Below are 21515 nucleotides of genomic sequence, written 5' to 3'. Positions count from 1 at the left end.
TAACCAGTCACCTAGGATGCCTGCTTCTAGTTAGCCCACCTACAGCTTCCCCATTCCAACAGCCTCCAATCAGAGCACACCTGAAGCCTTCTCCATTTTCCACTTTGTACTGCTGCATGGTACTGTACTGGGTGTATGTCATAGTTTATTCAATTCGTCCTCTTGTGATGGATATTTGGGCTAGTTGAAATATTTTTCTCTTATAAACAATGTCACATGCCTTGTGCATGTGTCATTATGTATCTTTGTTAAAGTATCTTTGGGATAGAGTCCTAGAAATAAAGTTAAATTGCTGGGTCAAAGAGTAAATGTATATGTAGTTTTGCAAGATATTGTCAAATTCCTCTCCTATGGGATTTGTACTCTTTTGCATTCCAACAGCAATGAATGAGAGGAACTGTTTTCCCATTTCCAATGGAACATGGCCAAAGTTTTGGATTTTTGCCAATTTGATAGGTGAGAAACAGGATCACACAGTAGATTTAATTTAAATTCCTCTTATTATGGGCAGGGTGAGCATCTTTTCATAGTTTTAGTGTCATTTGCAATTCTTTTTCTTTGAAATGTCTGTTCATATCTTTTGCTAATTTTTCAGCAAATTGTGTTGTTGATCTTTTTAACCCTTCAATTTTAGGAGCACTTTATACATGAAAGATATTAGTATATTGTTATATAAGTTGCAATTTTTTTTTCGTTTGTCATTTGATTATTTATAGTTTTTTTCCATGCAAAGTCTTATTCTTTTCTTTTTTTTGCTGAGGAAGATTCACCCTGAGCTAACAGCCACTGCCAATCATCCTCTTTTTGTACGTGGGCCACCGCCACAGCATGGCCACTGACAGACGAGTGATGTAGGTCCGTGCCTGGGAGCCGAACCCAGGCCGCTGAAGCAGAGTGTGCCAAACTTAACCACTAGGCCATTGGGGCTGGCCCAAGGCTTCTTATATTTGTGTAGTTAAATTATTCATTGTTTTTCTTTATTGTTTCTGGATTTGAGTCATAGCTAAGAATTTTCTCCACTCTCACTTTGTAAAAAATAATTCACCCATGTTTTCTTCTAGTAGACTTAAGGTAGTCCTTTTCTTCTTTTTAACAGCTTTATTGGGATATAATTCACATGCAATACACTTCACCCATTTAAAGTGTACAATTCAATGATTTTTAGCATATTACATTACTATTTTTAAAAATTATGGTAAAATATATATAACATTAAATTTGCCTTTTTAGCCATTTTTTAAGTGTACAGTTTAGCAGCATTAATTACATTCACAATGTTATGCAACCATCATCACCATCTATTTCCAAAACTTTTTCATTATCCCAAACAGAAACTCTGTAACTATTTAGCAGTAACTCCCCACTCCTCCTTCTGCCCAGCCCCTGGTAACCTCTAATTTACTTTCTGTCTCTAAATTTGCCTATTCTATATATTTCATGTAAGTGGAATCACAAGAAGGAATATTTGTCCTTTAGTGTGTAGCTTATTTCACTTAGCATATTTTCAATGTTCACTCATGTTGTAGCATGTATCAGAACTTCATTGTTTTTATGGCAAAATAATATTCCACAGTATGGATATACCACATTTTGTTTATCCATTTGTTAATGGACACTTGGCTTGTTTTCATCTTTTGGCTATTTTGAGTAATGCTGCAATAAACACTGGTGTACAAACATCTATTCAAGTCCCTGTTTTCAATTCCTCTGGGTATATACCTAGGAGTGGAATTGCTGGGTCATTTGGTAATTCTGTGTTTAGCTTTTTTTTTTTTTAATTTTTTTTTTTTTTGTGAGGAAGATCAGCCCTGAGCTAACATCTGCCAATCCTCCTCTTTTTGCTGATGAAGAATGGCCCTGGGCTAACATCCATGCCCATCATCCCCTATTTTATATGGGACACCACCACAGCATGGCTTGACAAGCAGTGCGTTGGTGTGTGCCCAGGACCCGAACCGGTGAACCCTGGGCCGCCACAGCGGAGTGTGCACACTTAACTGCTTGTGCCACCGGGCCGGCCTCTGTGTTTAGCTTTTTGAGGAAACACCAAACTGTTTTCCACAGTGGCTGTACCATTTTACATTCCCACAAACAATATATGAGGGTTCCAATTTCTCCACATCTTTGCCAACTCTTGTTATTTTCTGGTTTTTATTTTTTTCTTTTAAATAGCCATTCTAGTAGGTGTGAAGTGTTATCTCATTGTGGTTTTGATTTGCATTTCCCTAGTGACTAAAGATGTTGAGTATCTCTTCTTGTGCTTATTGTATATCTTCTTTGGAGAAATGTCTATTCAAGTTCTTTGTCCGTTTTTTAACTGGGCTGTTTGTCTTTTTGTTACTGGGTTGTAGGAGTTCTTCATATATTCTGGGTATTAAACCTTTATCAGATATATGATTTGCGAGTATTTTCTCGCATTCTGTAGGTTTGTTTTTCACTTTCTTGGTAATGTCCTTTGATGCAAAAGTAATTTTGATGAAATTTTCTTTTGTTGCTCATGCTTTTGATGTCATAGAATGCATTGCCAAATCCAAGGTCCTGAAGATTTACCCTTATGTCTTCTTCTCAGAGTTTGTTTTATGGTTTCAGGTCTTACATTCAAGTCTTTAATCCACTTTAAGTTGATTTTTGTATAGGGTATAAGATAGGGGTCCAATTTCATTTTTTTGCATGTGGATATCCAGTTGTCTCAGCACCATTTGTTGAAGAGATTATTCTTTCTCCTTTGAATGAACGTGGAACCCTTGTCAAAAATCAGTTGACCATAGATGTATGGGTTTATTTCTGAATTCTCAATTCTATTCCATTGGTCTATATGTCTATCCTTATGCCAGTACAGCACTGTTTTGATTACTGTAGTGTTGTAGTAAGTTTTGAAATCAGGAGGTATGAGTCCTCCAACTTTGCACTTCTTTTTCAAGATTGTTGGCTCTTCAGGGCCCCTTGCAATTCCATATGAATTTGAGGATTGACTTTTCCAACTCTGCAAAAAAAAGCCATTGGAATTTTGATAGGGATTGTGTTGAATCTGCAGATTGCTTTGAGTAGATTGACATCTTGACAATATTAAGTCTTCCTATCCATGAACATGGGATGTCTTTCCATTTATTTAGGCCTTCCAAGACACTTCTTGATATTCTTTAGTAGAATACTAATTTAGGAAAAACCATCCAACTCTTTACAAAGTTACCAAGAAACATAGGCAAAAGTCCCAAATGTTGAATGGTTGCATTCAAACACATTTCACTGCAATTCACAAAGCATCACTTTATTTTCATGTAAATAATAGTCACTGATGGAGGGAAAAAACAAAGTCAGGACTATCAATATTTGCTTAGAGAACCATTTTCATGGAACACTGATGAAGGAACACACTATACCTCTTCAGAGTGGCAGGGGACACAGGGACAAGCACACTAGATTGAAAGCATAAAAGCATATTCTCATAAGAACCAAGCAATCCTTGTTGTTGGAGGACCAAATGGAATCATCATTAATGTAAGTAGAATCAAAATTCACAATCTGTAAGTCCTTCTTAAGATATGCATGATTCAGCTTATTTACAGTTCGAGCAAAGGCGTATTTAGAAGCACAACTATATGCTTCCAAACTGTACACTTTCTTGAAGTGCAGATCAAAAAATGGATTGTCCTAGAAGAGAAAGAGAGACATGATTTTGTTTGTAGCCAGGAAAGTAGCTAGATTTCCCGGATTCTCTCATATTCTCTTGCATATGCTTATTGATTATAAAGTATCAGTCTCAAATATATTTCTAAAATCTACAAATGAGCTTTCCAAAGCTACCTGTCTCAAATATATTTCTAAAATCTACAAATGAGCTTTCCAAAGCTACCTGCTCCAAACATATTGCTTCTAAAAAGAACAACAAGAAAGATTATTTTTGAAGCATCTGTGATTTTCTAATTATAAAACAAAACATGTCTCAGAATGTGCAGTTACCAAGTCTTCCCAGGGTAGCAAATTTGAGAGGATGGGTAGGGATGGAAGAAGAGAATAAACCCACTTACAGACCTCTGGAGGGAAGAAAAGCTTTCTTCTTTTCTCTACTAGAAGGTTGGTCCCTTGTGCTATTCCAACGGTAGAAGGGGGAAATACTTGCTGACTTTGAAGTTAATAGCAAGGAATGATCTTCAAAGTTAACAGCAAGGATCATTAAATCATTTGACTGAAACAGAAAGTTACTAAAGACTGCCTCTTTTTGGATTGCTCTAGGCTCTTGCTATACTCCTAGTGGAGATGTTTCAAGAAAAAGTGGACATCAAACCTGATCTAGGTCCTACATGTAAAAATAATAATAATTGCTACTGTTACTAATGGCAGTAACAAAAATGCCTTGCATTTATAAAGTGCTTTTCAGTTTACAAAATGCTTTAACATTCATTCTCTGCCTAACTCCTAACTCTCCTTGAGGGCAGAGGTTTTGAATTATTTATCTTTGTGTTCCTAGTGCTTATCTACAGCAACTACTAAGTTCTCAACAAATGTGTGTGAAACTTATCTGAAGTAGTCCTATAAAAAGAGAAGTGGAGGTAAACATCACTCTAAATGACAAGGAGGCAGAGCAAGACCAACCAAACAAGAGTATTAATAATTCATTATCATGTAGTATGTAAACATTATATACAAACAACTTATGTATTTGCAATTTCTTTTTTTTCTTTTTTCTTTTTGGTGAGAAAGATTGGCCCTGAGCCCATCTTCCTCTATTTTGTATGTGGGATGCCACCACAGCATGGCTTGATTCAATTTCTTTTTTTATTAGGAAAATTCTAGCAGAGGCAGGAAAAAGAACGTGAGTTTTGAAATTGGCAACTATTTTGAATCCCCGATGTAACCATGGGCAAAATACTTATCTGATCTCACCCTCACTTTTCTCCTCATTTTAGATAGGGTTGCTATGAAGTTTACATGAGATTAATCACATAAATTGCCTAGTATGGAGCTTAATAAATGATAATTCCCTTTCCCAAATCTGCCCCCAAGGATTGTGGTACTGGTGTTAATACCACCTTGCTTTATACCATTAAAATTTTTAAAAACAAAATAATGCTTTTGAAAAAGAATGTACAAGGGTGATGAGATTTTAAGTGCAGTGTTCCCCTAGTCACACCTCGCAAATTTTTTCCTAGCTGTTGTAATTGCAGCTTGAAAGACACTTCTGCAGAGAATCTCAATAAAAGGAAATCACACCCATTCCATCACCAGATACTAATCATGCTCCTTATATAGTTTCCTCACTGAAACATTTGCTCCTTCTCATGTAGAAAACATCCTCTATGCTTTTGAGATACTTGGAGAGGATTAATTTTTTCCTTTAGCCTAATAATTGAAGCCTGTGCATGCATGTACATAGACTACAAGTTCCTCCCTCCCTCCTTCCCTTTCTTCCTTCCTTCCTTTTCTTCCTTCCTTCCTCTCCTCTTCGTTCTCTCTTTCTTTCTTTCAAAAGAATCCTAGAACTAAAAAGGGATCTCACAGGTCATTCAGCAATCTCTTGTTTATAGCTGGGATAATACTTTCCAGAGAGGTGAAGCCCAGGTCACACAGGTAGGTATTGGCAGAGCCAGAGTAAGAACCAAGATCTCCATCAGCCCAACCCCATTTTTCGCTACATCATCCTCTCTCCTGTTGCACCACGTCAGTCTCCAGATACCCAGTCATTTTGATTTTTACTTTATAAATTGACTTCAATTTCAATTCCATTCCATTTTAAAGTTGACAACTTTCTGGCTCGACATTGCTCTATTTAAAACTGTATCATTGCTATTGAGAAAAATATAATAAATGCTGACTCCTGAGGATTAATTCCAAGAGAGAGAAGAAGTAGAAATTCCCAGAACAACTGGGATATTTTTACTTCAACCATAGAAAAGAATTTTTAAAAGAATTACTCTTTGGATATTATAGTTTTTCTTCTGGCCATTTAATATTTCAGGTCTTAAAGTGATGAGAAAAATAGAAATACTTGACTTCTCTTTTGTATCTAGTTCACTATCAAAGATAATGATCTTCATATGGGAAAGGGAAGAGTCAATGATGGAATGAAATTAAAGGCCAGAAAGGTGAGGAGAAAATAGAGCACAGCTAGCTGCTTCCAATGAATCTAAATTGACAGCCTTGATGAATACATCCCCAGGCACTGACCAAACTTGTAGAAAATAATTACGACATCAGTAGTATTTGAGAACTTGAGAAAAAAATAAGAAAAGTGGGCAAAAAGAAAAAGAGATGAGGATGATTAATTCATGAAACTACAGATTAGTGAACTTGATATTGATTTCTGATAAAATTTGATGTAGTATAGAAATTTTACTAAGTATATAAAAGTATAAAGAAGGAAATAATAATTAAACAATTAGCAATCCTATCACACAGAGATAATTATTGTTAAAGTACTGATTTGTTTCATATATACATACACACATACATATACCTAAATGTATTTTTTTGTATTACAATTTAAGGTTCAGATTTCAATAATAGGATAGACCAAATATGCAAATTTGAGATAATATTATAGAAAGGTTTTATATTTGGCTGACATTTAAAAAACTTACTAAATGGTAAACAATTGTGTTCTGAGGTATTCTTTTGGAAACGTGATTTTTTAATGGCTGTGTAACATTCCAGCATATTGATATGCAATAATATATTTAACTATTTCCTAAGTGTTGAACATTCAGGTAAAATTTATTGTCAGAAAAATGCTATATGAGCACTTAGGAAAGAAAGCAATGAAATCCAGCATGCTTCTGTAACCATGGCCCTCTAGGGCCAGTTCAAACTGACTCCATCTTATCAACAAGCCAATAAAATTTGCAAAGTCACATAGCCAGAGCATGCACAGAGGACAAAATCTTGACCTGAAGTGACCCTGGAATGAAAGATTCTCCCCGGCACGAAACCAAAGGACCGGGACATGACCAGAACTTGAAAGATGGACTCTTATCAGAAGCAAGGGGTCCATTGTCTAGGAAAATCTGGCATTAAAACCCCTTCCACACCTTACCATAAATGTTTAAAACCTTATCATAAACACTTAAAGCCAATCCAAATCAAAATCTCCCCTGCCAGTGTTTCTGCGTCCTCCCTAACCTCTTAAATTTTGCCCCAAATCCTGAATTGGGGAGACAGATCTGAGAGCTTATGCCTCCTGTCTCCTCGCAGATCAATCTCGCAATAAAGCCTTTTCTTTTCTTAAAAGCTGATGCCATAATAATTGGCTTTTTGTGTGTACTGGGCAGGAGAACCCCATTTTCTCAAAAGCTATTGCCACAATAATTGGCTTTTTATGTGCATCAGGCAGAAGAACCCCATTTTTGTGCAGTAACACTTTCACCAAGAAGTCATGCCAGACATCCCAGATTTTTAAAATAGGATTCCTAGATGATAAGTCAAGATAATAGCAGATAGCATATGTTAATTTTAGTAAATACCTTAAGGGCAAAATTTAGGTATTAACACTAGATAATTAATTAAGGCAGAATTAAGTGCTTATGTCTATTTAATTCTCCACTGTATCCTCAGAGCCTAGCAGGGCCTGGTATACCATAAATTCCCAATAAATGAATGAATATATGAATTTGTATAAATGTTAAACAACCAGTCCAAAGAAGGTAAATTAATAGATTTCTGGGTAAAGTCTAGCTCAACCACAAAATAGCTATGTGACCTTGGGCAAGCCAATTGATCTCTTTAAGTCTCATTTTCTTCATCTATAAATCAAGAGTAATAATAGAATTTAATTCATGGGGTTTTGTGATGATTGTGTGAAATTATATATATAGAAAGAACTTTGAGGGCCGGCCCCGTGGCTTAGCAGTTAAGTGCGTGCACTGTGCTACTGGCGGACTGGGTTCAGATCCCAGGCGCGCATTGATGCACCGCTTCTCCGGCCATGCTGAGGCCGCGTCCCACATACAGCAACTTGAAGGATGTGCAACTATGACATACAACTATCTACTGGGGCTTTGGGGGGAAAAATAAATAAATAAAATCTTTTAAAAAAAAAAAAAAAGAAAGAACTTTGTGTGGCTCCTGCTACCTGGTAAGTTTACCACGTGTGAGATAGTAGCAGGTGGCAGTAATACTGGACGTAGTAATGATAACCTATCAATTACCTAGAGGTATGAACTTAGCCCTGCCTATTTCATCATGTTTATTATTGACTTGAATGAAGTTCTAAATGTTGTGCTCATTAAATCTGCATCATACTACAGTGAATATTAAAAAATCAAAATATTAGAAGATTTGGTAGATGGAAACAATAGGCCAAACTCTGACTACAGCATTTAGTAGGATTAAGAATAAATGAGCTTAAAATCTAATTCATCCAACAATAACACAAATATTTACCAAGGGCCTAGTATCTATCGGGCAGAAGGCTATGATAAAAGATGAAAAGTCATAGCCCTAGTTTTTTAGGAACTTTCCATCCAGAGGGGAGACAGAGTAAGCCAATAGTGGCAGTTTTTAGGATTATGGCTACAACACATTTACATCCACAATGCAATGTGGGGTTTGGGGGTAAGGAGACATGAGTAGGACTTTACCTCATGGGGAATCTGGGAATGGGGTGAGAGATGAAGGTGGTTGGGCATTCTAAGCCTAAAGAGTCAGTAGTTAAGCACTGTGGATGTATAAAATTTAAGGGAGAATGACCAGAGATAAAGGAGCCAGATCACCAAGGGCCTTTATTTAGATTTTATTCTGTGTAAGTGGAGGGTATGGCAGATCATGTTCAATGGCAATTCATGCACAAAAGAGCTGAAGTTTCAGTTAAGTGTTTAATAGAAAGAAGGAATCCATATCAAAGGAAATACAAACTAGTCACACTAATTCTAAAGTACTGTATTTAACCCAGAAGAGAGAAAACTTGAAGGAATATTATAATCGTCTTCAAATATTGGAAAGGCTGCTATGTAAAAGGAGGATTGGATTTGTTCTGGGTTGCTCCAAATGGCAAAACCAGGGCTGATGGGTGGATGTTATAGTGAAGCAGATTTTGGTTAAACATAAGCAGGAAATTTAAAAATAAAGTATGGCAATACAGAAATGGAATGAACTTCCTCATGCAGTAATGAGTTCTCCATCAGTAGAAGAATTCAAGGAGAGACTGGGAAAACCACTTGTCAAGTGGTCAAGTGGAGAGATTGGAGTATACACACTTTCCCCCCTTTCAACTCCAAGGTTGTAGGATTTCCAAGAATTATTGATCCTTCTGGAGGATCAGGTGGCTAACTGAGAGTAACATTTGAAGATGATAAGAGAAGGAATCCCCAAAACTTACAGAAGAAATTGGGGTGGGGAGAGAATGGTGGCGGAAGCATCATCTATTTAAAGTTTCAGGATTGACTGGGAGATTGTGTTTAACCTGTTAAGAAGCCCTTGGGAAAGATGCTTTTAAATTTAATAGACAAAATTCAAATCTAAACTCATAAAAACAGAACAAAGAAACCAGTAGATCATCCAGATAGATTAAACCGTACCACTTAAGAACAATATATCATCTTAACACAGTTCATGCCAAGAATATACAAAGTAGGATATTGAACATAAAGATCTCCAGCATATTGATCCCACATCTCCCTTACAAAACATAACACTTACGGTATCTGCTTCTTTTCCATCAATCATCTGCAGATCGTTCAAAGACCACTTTTTTGTTACTTCATATTTTTCATCTAAACCTATTCTGTAGTGTTTCACCATAATTATTTTTACTTCTTCATTTTTGGTCACTGTAAGACAGAAAAACACTTAGTTTACATAAACTCTTAGAAGATAATAAATTATTCATTGTCATACTTTTCAGTATTTATGTATCTCCTTTTCATATAATGAGCTTGAACCTACATTATATGTGCACCCCAATTATGAGCCCTGATCTATCTGAATCTTCATGAGGATGCCTCCAAATTTACTCAATGTGTTAACTTTATTTTTGCTACAGTTGTGGTTACATATTGCTACAGTAATGTCTGTCAGATAGAACATCAAGCTATGTGCTTTCAGCTACGAGCTTTGTGGTGGAGAATGGGGTTCAACTTGGGGCAGGAAATAAGAGGCTTAGCGTTAGCAAGCAGTCAGTGCCAAAGTGTTTACCAGAACAAGTTGGAATTTTAATTTATGACAATATAAGAAAGTGAGGTCAGGAAAGTAAACAGTTCTGCTCACACAGCAACACAGTGTTGAAGAGTGACCATGCAAATACTACTGTGTACGCTTTCTTTTAAAGTCGCTGTGGGATGTGTGACATAGAAGGGCTTTCATCGCAGCTACTGTTGACCTTTTTGGTATTGTTTGAGATTTTTAATCCTTTCTAGTGTGTCTGCAAAATTCTAGTATTCAAAATGTGCCTCTGAGACAAAAAGTTTTAGTGCTATATCTTGAATGGTGTGGGAAAATCATTGCTTATTTTATGTGAACAAAATGAGGGAAACAATTTCCTGGCCTTAAAAATCATTGTCTTTGGTCTCATATGAACACATCCAAAGAATCAACATTTGATGTTAGAGCTCCTGGATTGAAAATTTTCAATGAATTAATAAGGAAATATTTACTGAATATTCACTATTTGCCTGATAGAACTATTATAGATGCCACAGGGTACAAATATGAGACATGGTCCCTGCCCTCTAGAAACTTATGGTTTTGTTGAGGAGATAGGCTAACACACGAGTCACATAAAATATGTATTACAAAGGAATATACGTATATTATAAAGAGGTGGCAGGTGGCAAGTGAATGTCTTAAACTTTCTTCAAGATGGGTGATGTCCCTTAGAGTGTTGTAAGCTAGTTCTGATTTCTAAGAGTGAGACTGGAATTTGTCTTTGGGGAAGACTCTCTTTTCGTTCTGGAAAGTACCACTTTGGCATGCCCTCCTAGTCCAGAAGATATAAGCAATATATTACAATACAATCATACTGAATAATAAGCAATGTGGAGCAGACTATAGGTTTAACAGGAGTTCTGAGAAGAGAGAGGATTGGAAGCTAAGAAAGGAATTATGAAGAAATAGAATTTGAGATGGGGCTTTGAAATTAGTCAGTTTGGAAAGGCAAGTATGATACTGAAGGCATTTCTAGATGCAGGACAGCATGAGGAAATGAATGGACAATAGAAGCTGAACTGCACCAGGTAGAATGAAAGAAAGTACACTGTATGGATTCGTTGGTGTTAGGATATGGTGGGCAATAGGATTAACTAGGTTGAGAAGGTGGTGAAATGTTTTCAAAGACTCTGGATTTGAAAAGTGACAGACACCGCTGTGGACTTGTGATGTTTGGATCCCCCTCCTGGTGGGAGGGATGGGAGGCTGGCCTGGACAGTGAAGGCTACAGAATTGGAGCTGGTGAAGGGAGTAATTATCCTCTGAAGGTGCAGGTGATGCCAAAATTAAGGCGACCAGTTAAGCTTAAACGTTGATGATGGAGCTGAGTTCAGTCCCCTAGAGAAGGGAGTCTGAGCAGGTTGACAAATCTAAGAACAGGGCACTGTGTCAGGTGTTCAGTGAAAGCTCATATAGAAATATATATTCATTAAGTCTCCTCCCTCCTTGGACAGGAGTCTAATAAAATGGCACCCTATTAAAGAAGTATTTTTCTGGAAGCAGTGATGCACAGGATACATTGAAGAAGAAAAGAAAGAGGAACTGGAGGACCCTGGAAGAGGCAGTGCAGCTTAGTGGGCTCTGGCATTAGACAATCTGGATTCAAATCATGACTACCTCTTATAGTGTGGTCTGAGTAAATTATGTAATATCTAGAGAGATTAAACCTCAGTTTTCTCATGTTGTAAAGTGGACATCAGAGTGAAACAAAATCATAGGGTGTAAAGATTAAAGTAGATAAACTATATAAATGACTTAGATAGTGCCTGGTTTATAGTAATTGTTAAAGTACTTCATTTTGTTTAAGAGGCTGCTGTAACCTAGGCATAGGATGTGGGCAGTGGAAACAGAAGTGGAAAATCTAAGTAAGATTTCAAATGCGGCATTGACAACACTGGATGGAAATAACACTGGATAGAAACCAAAATAGGAAAGTATGGGGGGTGAGCTGGGTGGGTGGAATAATGAGTTTAGTTTTTGGCAACAGATGAGGTGTCCACAAGCTGTCTCAGAAGAGAAGGAGATGGACTGTTATAGTTTAGGAATGGAGATATGGACTTGGGATTTTTCTGTGTGGATACAGTTCTAAGATTAGGTTTATAGGGAAAAGAGAAGAGGAGTGAGATGAGACAGAGTGGAGAAGAAAGAGGTGCCAGCAGAGAGGTCGGAGAAGGGGCCATCAGAAAAGAGACAGGTTCAACAGTGCAATGCTATAGAAATCAAGAAGACAGACAATTTCAAAGATTTGGAGACAATCCCATGAAGTCATTTTGTTGGGTAAAGCAGAGTTCAGTCCTGGCACTGAATCTGACTTGGGGAAGATCATTGATTTCTTTCCTGAGGGCAGCTTCTCTAGAATGATGAAGGCAGAAGATAGCTTGTAGAGGACTCCTTCATGCACTAACTAATACTGAGTGCATACTCTGCCAGTTCCTGGGTCAGGTAGGATTAAAAAAAGAAATAGCAAGAGAGACTAAAGGCTGTGATTTAGACCACATATTCCAAGAGTTTGGAAGAGGAGAGACTGCATATTTTGGGGACAGAGGGAGTGATTGAGGGGTGTGTTCTGGGGAGGAACTAGAGCAGAAGATCTTAACCTGGGGTCAATAAACTGGCTCAGAGTCTATGAGCCTCCTGAAATTGTGTGCAAAAGTTGGTGGCTTTCTGACCACGTACACAACCCTAAAAAATGTCCATCTCCACTGGTCTAGATGTTACCTTTGGGAAGAGAAAGGGATTAGATGAGAAGCCATTAGGCTGGTGTGCTGAAGTGGAAGCATAGTTGATTCTGTCATACTTACTAAGGACAAGATCTTGGAGGCAGTTCTTTCCACTAGGAATCAGTCGTGTTGGTCCAGACAAAGACTGTACCCTAGAGGACAATGTTCTTCTTCTGGTTAGCTGTCTCACTAGCTACTTAGGGGGTGGGAGAGGATGGGGATGGAGAGATATGGAAATAACTGGGTACTGTAGAAAGATGTAATTTGAACCAAATTCCACTGCCTCATTTACATGTTATGATAACCAGCTAATTCACTGTAGGCCCACTGGTTCATTTCATTAATTTGATAAATATTTGAGTGCCCCTTTTGCATAAAGCCCTGTGCTAGGCATTGAAAAAATGAATTCCCATAAGACACCATTCCTTCTCTCACTGAGATTACAGGTAGAGGGGGCTTCAGAAAGAAAACATATGATCATAGCCCAGTGAATGAGGCAGGACAGGGTAAACAGGAACATGGACTGGGGAACATCTTCATCTGACCAGGCGTCGGAAAGAGCTTCCTGAAGGAGTTGTACAGGGCAGTGGTAGTTAGCAGAATGAAGAAGGTAGTAAAGGGAGTGCTGGAACAGCATGTGTACAAAACCATGAAATACTTGACACTTCTGAGTCATTACAAATATCTGGAACTGTTGAAATGAAGTGTGAGATAGGAAGCAGGTTAGGCAGGAGCTAAAAAGGGTCTAGAATGCTAGGCTAAGGAGTTCAGATGTTATCCTGAAAGCTATGTGGAGGAAGGGGGTTGGGAGGGAGAGTTGTCACTGATGGATTTTAAGTGAATAGACAGGTTGAGCTTTAATTTTTAGAAAGTTTGCTTGAGCAGTTCCATAAACGATTGGTTGGGGTTAGGGGGCTGGGGGTGGACGGAGAAAGAGATGGTTAGAAGGTAGGATCTACCAGTTATCAAGTTTTCTTGTATTAATGGTCCCTGTCCCACTAACACCAAACTAAGAAAATTAAAAAGCATGCTTTAAAAGTTAACTTTTTGATACAATGATGTAGCACAGAGACAGTACAGCCTCCTTAATTCGGTGAAATAGCCTCCTCTGGAGCCAAGGAGGCTCCAAGAACTGTCTTTAGCCAAGAGCCAAAGAAGTCTACTCAGGCTGGAGTGGGCCCAATCCCTGATTTCCATGCTTGAGCTCTGCTGCCAGCTAAAATTAAATGGCCATATCCACATTAATGCAGTGAAAGTGGAAACTTATCACATTGTCTTAAAACAGAAATGTGTTTATAGAGTCAAAATGTTAGAGAGTTGGTTTCAGTAACATCAGAGGTTCCATTATGTAATTTTTATTTAGTAATATCTATAGACCCAGGGAATTTCAGAATGAACCTGCTCCGGTTTTAATATTTTAGTTAGCATTTTCAGAATTACAATCTTAACTTCATGCCAACCATTTATTTTCATTTTTAATTTCAAAATAAACATTGTCATTAAGAACTGCCTCTATTACCATGGTAAAACAGTCACTATTATTCATGAGGCTAAATGGAAAGAAGATTGGCCAATTGAACCAATACAATTTGGCAGAATATAGGAAAAACAGTAACTCACCAGTAAGCTGCACAGAAATGCTTTAAATAAATAAACGACTGTTACTTTACGGTCCTAGTGTTATACAATTGTTTTCGTCATTGAGATTAAATGATAGGAAAAAATTACCGTGAGATAGCAAAGATAAGAAGCCGCAGCGAAAATGTTACAATGTATCGATGTCTTGGAGTTGTTAAGACTATTATTGATTTCATCAAAAAAGTAATTTTCAAATAATACTTTTCTAGAAATATTTTTATAAAGTCAAATTTTGGGTACCCTATACTGGGTACTACAGATTGAATGCTTGTGTCCCCCAAAAATTCATATGCTGAAATCCTAACCCCCAAGATGATGGTATTAGGAGGAGGGGCCTTTGGGAGGTGATTATGTCATGAGGGCAGAGTCCTTGTGAATGGGATTAGTGCTCTCACGAAAAGACCCCAGAAAAAAAAAAGAAAAGAAAAGACCCCAGAGAGATCCCTTGCCCCTCCTGCCGCGCCAGGTTACAGGGAGAAGACGGCTGTCTATGAGGAAGTAGGTCCTCACCAGACACCAATCTGCCATGCTATGATCTTGGACTTCTCAGCCTCCAGAACTGCTTATGAGAAATAAATGTTTGTTGTTTAAAAGGCCATCCAGTCACTGGTATTTAGTTTCTTTTTCTTGTTAACCTACTCTTATTTAACACTCTCATTGTTCACATTCTTATTGTAAATGATCTGACAAACTTCGATTCTCTGGTTCACAGAGAATAAGTTCCATTCCAGCATCAAAGTGTAATATGCATGGAGAATTTATGTATATTATTTTTGTAATTCTAGCAAATGCCGTTTATTTTCAAATTAATATCTACAAATGGAAAATGTTTTTCTAAATATCTGAGAATATTTAAAAATAATCTGTATCTGAAAATGTATACAATTTTTATTGATAAAATATATAATGTATAAATTCTTCATTATATGTTATACATACTGGGGCTGGCCGGTGGCTTAGTGGTTAAGTGCGCGCACTCCGCTACTGGCGGCCCAGGTTCGGATCCCGGGTGCGCACCGACGCACTGCTTGTCCGGCCATGCTGAGGCCGTGTCCCACATACAGCAACTAGAAGGATGTGCAATTATGACATACAACTATCTACTGGGGCTTTGGGGAAAAAAAAGGAGGAGGATTGGCAATAGATGTTAGCTCAGAGCCGGTCTTCCTCAGCAAAAAGAGGAGGATTAGCATGGATGTTAGCTCAGGGCTGATCTTCCTCACATACACACACACAAAATATATATATATATTATACATACTTATATATGTTTACTGTATATTTTATTTTTATTACAAATATTTATTTACAATATTTTCTATTTATACATATATATTTTGGCATGTTTTCACGGTAAATATATTTTAAAAATATAACCCTACCTTTTATTTTATTTGGAATATAATTTATCCTGTTTGGTTTTTGCCTTGTTAGGATTTAACAGGACAGCACTATGTGCAGATGTAGGTGTTATTATTTCCATTTCAGAGGTGTCAATACTGAGGCCAGAGAGGTTAATTGTCTTGCCCCAAATTTCACAGCTGGCAGGTAGGCAGAGCAGAGCCAGGTTTCATACCCGTCTGTCTGATTCCAAGCATTCCAAAAGTCTGTTCCACCATGCCCTGCTACTTCCCATTCAATTTTGGCTAATGCTTCACATGTTATTTCAAGTCCTTCAGAATTTCTTTAATTCATTTGCACTCTCATCATTGCACAAGTGACTTATCCCTTTCTGGTGCCCGCACATAATCGAGCTCCTCCCTCCTTCAGAAGAAGAGGCTGCTTTTAACTGCCACTGATAATGATGTTCTAGACTGGGGAAGCTAATTCCTAGGAGAAATGACCATGCAAACTCTGGGGTGCGAGGAGACTGAGGTGCCAGGAAATCCCCAGTGTAAATGCTAGCAAACTACAGAGAGGGAGATGGTGTTTATGACATCTGATTTTTGACATCAACCAGGTAAATCATCAAGATAACAGTAAACCACAACCATCTGGTTGTGAGACTCCTGCAAAAGAGACTCTGATCAGATAAAGAGAAAGTTTAACTTATTTAAACATATCTTCTTTAATGTGAAAAATGCATGACGGAATTTGATTATTCTAGACCTGAGATTCTCACAAATTTAGAACTACTGGATTGTAGGATATAAAGAGGAAATCATAACTATGTGTCTCTCTACTAGTTGAAGGTGGCCAGCATGCAAAATCTGGAGTTACCTGCCTCCACAACTGTGATATGACCTGTTTGATTCAAATCAATCAATGGAAATTTTCTGAGTAAAACATGGTCAAAGATTTAGGACCATCAAGCATCACATTGACTTTATTTTAAATTACTGTTCTATCTACATGTATTTAAAATGGTCATAAAGAAGCGTTACATTTGGGGAAAGTGCTCTCAAATCGATGGATGTGATATAGAGGAGAGTTGTGAAAAATTAGTGAACTAATATGACTTATAATGTTAACTTTTTTTATCTGGAATATCACAATATTACCTTCTCTTCCTTATCTTGGAGAGAAACTTATTTTTTCCTTGCTTCTTACATGATAGAATCATTGAATTTTACTGTTGAAAATGATCACCTACTTTACTTGGTCATTTTTCAGATAAGAAAATTGAACCTTAAAGAAATTGACTTTGCCCGTGTCAACAATGAATCCTAGTTAAAAGGGTTCATGTCATTTATGAAAAAAGACAACAGGTGGCCCCAGCCCGCAGTGTTTTTATCGGTATTTGAGGATACCGGAAGAAAAATCATATCCATTTCCAAAAATTTAGTTCTATGAGACTTTTTTTTTCATGCCAGATAGAACAAGTTTAGTTAATTATATAGTGGGAGGGAGGCATTAAGATGTATTTGGTAAATTAGATACATACATTACTGTGATTATTTTGTGGTTGATAAGTTTTTCTTTAAAATTACTTGAATACTAATGTTACATGATGAGTAATTAGTTTTATAGAGTAGGATCACATTAGGTATAAAATTATTATTATTTTTTTTTTGTGAGGAGGACTAGCCCTGAGCTAACATCCCATGCCAACCCTCCTCCTTTTTTTTTTGCTTGAGGAAGATTGGCCCTGGGCTAACATCCCTGCCCATCTTCCTGTACTTTATATGGGACGCTGCCACAGCATGGCTTAACAAGCGGTGCATTGGTGTGCGCCCAGGATCCGAACCCGGGCTGCCAGCAGTGGAGTACGTGCACTTAACCGCTACACCATGGGGCCGGCCCTCACAATAGGTACAAAATTATTAAATGTTAATGTTGAAATAAGCATTTTTTCTAATATATTGTCAAAATACTTTAAGATATAGTGATTTGATGGTTAGAATATAATACAGTTTCTAAAATTATTTCATTTAACCTTTTTCCATAATTTGATTTCTTTTTTTTTTCCTAGGCCAATTAAGTTTCTTGCCTTGCTGATATGCCAAGTCCCCACATTTTGTATTTACATAGCAAAATATGCTAGGTAAAGTATTAAATATTAGTATTCTTATTATTAAGTAGATATTCCTATACTTAGGAATTATAGAAGTTTAAAGATTTCTTAGCACTTTCTTTAAAGATGTTCTACTTTCCTTATAGAACTCCCTCTTGACAACTTTAGAAAGTCCTTCTAAGCCAATTATCAGGAAGGGAATTACAAGTTGTTTTTTGAAAATGCTGAGGTGTGTGCCTTAAAAGGAAAGTCCACAATGAATATTTAGAGTTTCTAAGCTCTTTCCTCCAAAGTATTAGCAGGCATAGATTGGGAAAAGGGAATGCTGTATATTAAATTCAATAATGGCACAAGCATTTCTGTCTAAATTCAGCACAAAAACTACAAGTTAGGCAAATCATAACTGATGCAAAAGCCTATGCATACCTTTAGACAATTTTCGTGAATTTTAAAAACATGAGAGAAAATCTTTATTTTAGTTCAATAGTTTAAAGAGCATCCCCTTATCCTTAAAGTTCCATCTTCATGAACTAATTTTTGCCATTAAAGTTTTGTTTCTGTGAACATACTTCCTATAAGAGAATTTTTAAAAGATCATTTCTCTTTTCAAAATAAACTACCAGGAAGTCTAAATAAGCCCTGGGAAGAAAATCTAAGGTCTTTTTTGTTCCCTAGCGTGAAAAGGGAGACTGGCTGGAAATAGAGCCGTATAACTCAATTCTCCAATGTATTTAAAAATATACAGAGAGCTCTCTGTTGAATTTTTTAAAATGAGCTTTTACACAATAAAATCAGATGCCATGCAAGTGCATTAAATAAAAGATTGGAGACAAAATAATCAAACCAGGAAAAGTACGTACCCAGTTTCACTTCTGAACAATTAACCGAAATATTCTTAGATAATATTTTTCTCTGTCCTCCATTTTAGCACTTAAAAAAAAAATCTGTAGAAGCCAAATTCTTAAACTTAGCATAGTTAAGCTCTGTTGCAGGAGGATACACGGGCTGGTATTGTATAGGAAAATAAAGACAAGAAAATGTCCCTCTATCACTCAAGCATCTCGGCGTTATTTACATTTTGAAATGATAACAGAAAGAACAGATTACCTGACACACAGAGGTAATACCTGTCCTGGACCGAGAACTCTATTTCAATAAACTCGTACAGATTCTGTGAGAGTGGCTTAAACAGTTTCTTCTCCAAGTCCTCCTTTACCAATGATGACATTTCCTCCAGTTCCACTTGGCCTGATATCTGGGCTCAAGCTCACCCTTGCTTTCCGTGTGCTCCCTAGATTTCTTGTCCTGGTTTGCAGCTGCTTGGTGAGTTCTACCCTCCTCCCAGCCCTCACTCTCTTAACTTCTCATTCCTAGGCAGACCCAGGCACCAGAGAGCACTCAGCGCGGTCAGACCCCTCACTGCGGTATCTACCCAGTGGCAGCAGCGGCAGCAGCAGCCAAAATACAGCAGCAGCACTAGCCCCACCGCCAGTCTTCAGCATCCAAGCTCAAGGATGCTGCTCTCTGGAGCTCTCCTGTGGTTTGATGATGGGGAACATATTTATGAATATCAGCAGATAGACTTGTGGAGTCCCCTGGTTATTCTAGTCTGGTAGCCTTTTCCCCTTTCACATCGCTCTGCGGAGGAAGACCACTACTTCAGCTTGATTCCATTATATAAATCAGCTGTCTGGCTCTATTGATTGGGATCATCTTCCATTAAGAACTTTGCTGTCATCGGCAGGAGAAAAAGCATCAGTGCTTGCTCCTGACACTTCCGACAAGTCTCTTTCCCTCCTTTCTTTCCTCTCCTGCAATTCATTCAGACCTTTGCTTCCATGAGAGTCAGCAGGAATTCCTGGGTCCAAATTATTTTTAAAACGGGCTCACTTTAGTATTATTTATTTCTTCATCACAAAGAAAAGTTTACTATGTACCTACTGGGGCAAAGCATTATATTTGTTTCTTGGGAAGGTGAATTTCCTATCCTCAAGGAGCTTATAATCTAAGAGAGATGAGCACACCAAATAATTATCATAAATGTTTAAAAGTGATAAATAGCGCAAAAGAGAAGGGAACACAGAAAAGATATTTATACTGGAAAGTATCAGAGCAAGTGCTATGGGAGAAGATCTGGGGCTTGAAGAATGAGAGAAAAGTATGGAGGTGGAGGAGGAGGAGCATATACTGCGGAAGGAACATTGTGAGCTGAAGCCTTGCCTCAGTAAAGCAGAGAGCGTTTCAGAGGACAGGAAATAGTCCAGTTTTCCTAAGTTGTAGCATGTGTGAAGGTAAAAGATAAAGCTGGAAAGATGGATTGGGGCCAGATCATGAAGGGCCTTGAATGCCAGATTAATTCTGTGGACTTTATTTTGTAAAAGTAGAGAGCCAATGAAAATTTGGGGGCATTCATTCATTCAACAAATATTTTTCAAGGGCTGACTCTGTGCCAGACTGTATTCTAGGAACTGGGAATATGGGAAATGGAGAAAATAAGCCAATTCCTTGCTCTTGTGGAGCTTAGTGGAGTAGATGGAAAATAAAGAAACAAATAAAGCAGGGTCCATTCGGGGGGCACTCAGCAAGTAACAGAATACATGACATAAAGTTGTAAGTAGGAAAGACTTTAATCAATCTCTCGTTATGAGAGTCTGCAAGCAGGTGGTCCCAGAGTTAGCTCGGGACTTACAGATGAGGGCCCCAAGTGCTTTCCATTCTTCTGATCCTCCATCCTCAGATGTTGGCTTTCTGTCCTCAGGCTGCTGTTGTTCAGTTTCAAAGACAGAAAGAAAGAGGAGGGCAGTGGTGGTAGCTCTTCTTGAGTTCTCTTTTTGTTGCAAGCAAACTCTTTCTCAGAAACCAGCCACCAGACTTCCCTTTACATCTCGGTGGCCATAACTGTGTCACTCGGCCATCCCTAGGAAAGCAAGTGTTGGTCATTTTTGGTTCCTATCATGGGAAGGGGATTTTCTAACAAGGAAGAAGGGGATGGGAAGGACTGTAAGCAGGCAACCATAGTGTCTTCCATGGCTGCTCTACAGAAAAATAAATGGCTAGGCTGAATTGTGGGGTCCTGGGTGAGACATTTGCCTTTCTAAGCCTCAGTTTCCTTATTTGAAGAATGATCTTCAGTTTCTTTTCCTACTTTAATATTCTGCTATTCTGGTGTGATTCCAGGAGTCTATTAAAATAATTTGGGTAAGAGGACCAGAGATCTAGGACTATGCTTTTGGATATGGAAATAGAGGAGAGAGGATGAAATAAGATATATTTGGATAATAAAATCAATAAGCTGTGGTACCTAATTGGATGTGAAAGGTAAAAGGTGGGGTCAATATGACACAAGTACTTCCTGCTTCCCCCTAGAGAATGAGTAAATGGGCTCATGTCACAGGAGGTAGGTTTTCAGAGAAGAAACTATTTCCAGCTTTTACACGTGAAAAATTATTTCCTGGACTTTTTAGTTTTCACATGGAGAAAAAAAAAACCACTATGACAATCAGAGCAACTCACCAACAATATTATAATTGAAATTTAATTAGATATTTATTTATGTGATTCTTTGTATT

General features: G+C 37.7%; 1 protein-coding gene across 1 annotated transcript; it reads right to left on the bottom strand.

Moving 5' to 3' along the window:
* Window positions 1-3384: 3384 nt before the first annotated feature.
* On the bottom strand, window positions 3385-19174 carry EXOC1L (exocyst complex component 1 like). Its single transcript, XM_058546385.1, has 3 exons — window positions 19054-19174; window positions 9631-9761; window positions 3385-3651 (listed from the first exon to the last, which is right to left on the bottom strand). The coding sequence occupies exons 1-3, from the start codon at window positions 19172-19174 to the stop codon at window positions 3385-3387; spliced, it is 519 nt and encodes a 172-aa protein (XP_058402368.1).
* Window positions 19175-21515: the final 2341 nt, after the last annotated feature.

This window comes from Diceros bicornis, chromosome 8 (assembly GCF_020826845.1).
Source record: "Diceros bicornis minor isolate mBicDic1 chromosome 8, mDicBic1.mat.cur, whole genome shotgun sequence".
Lineage (NCBI taxonomy): Eukaryota > Metazoa > Chordata > Mammalia > Perissodactyla > Rhinocerotidae > Diceros > Diceros bicornis.
Note: the sequence above shows the minus strand (reverse complement) of the source record. Positions and strands in the feature narration are given on the sequence as shown.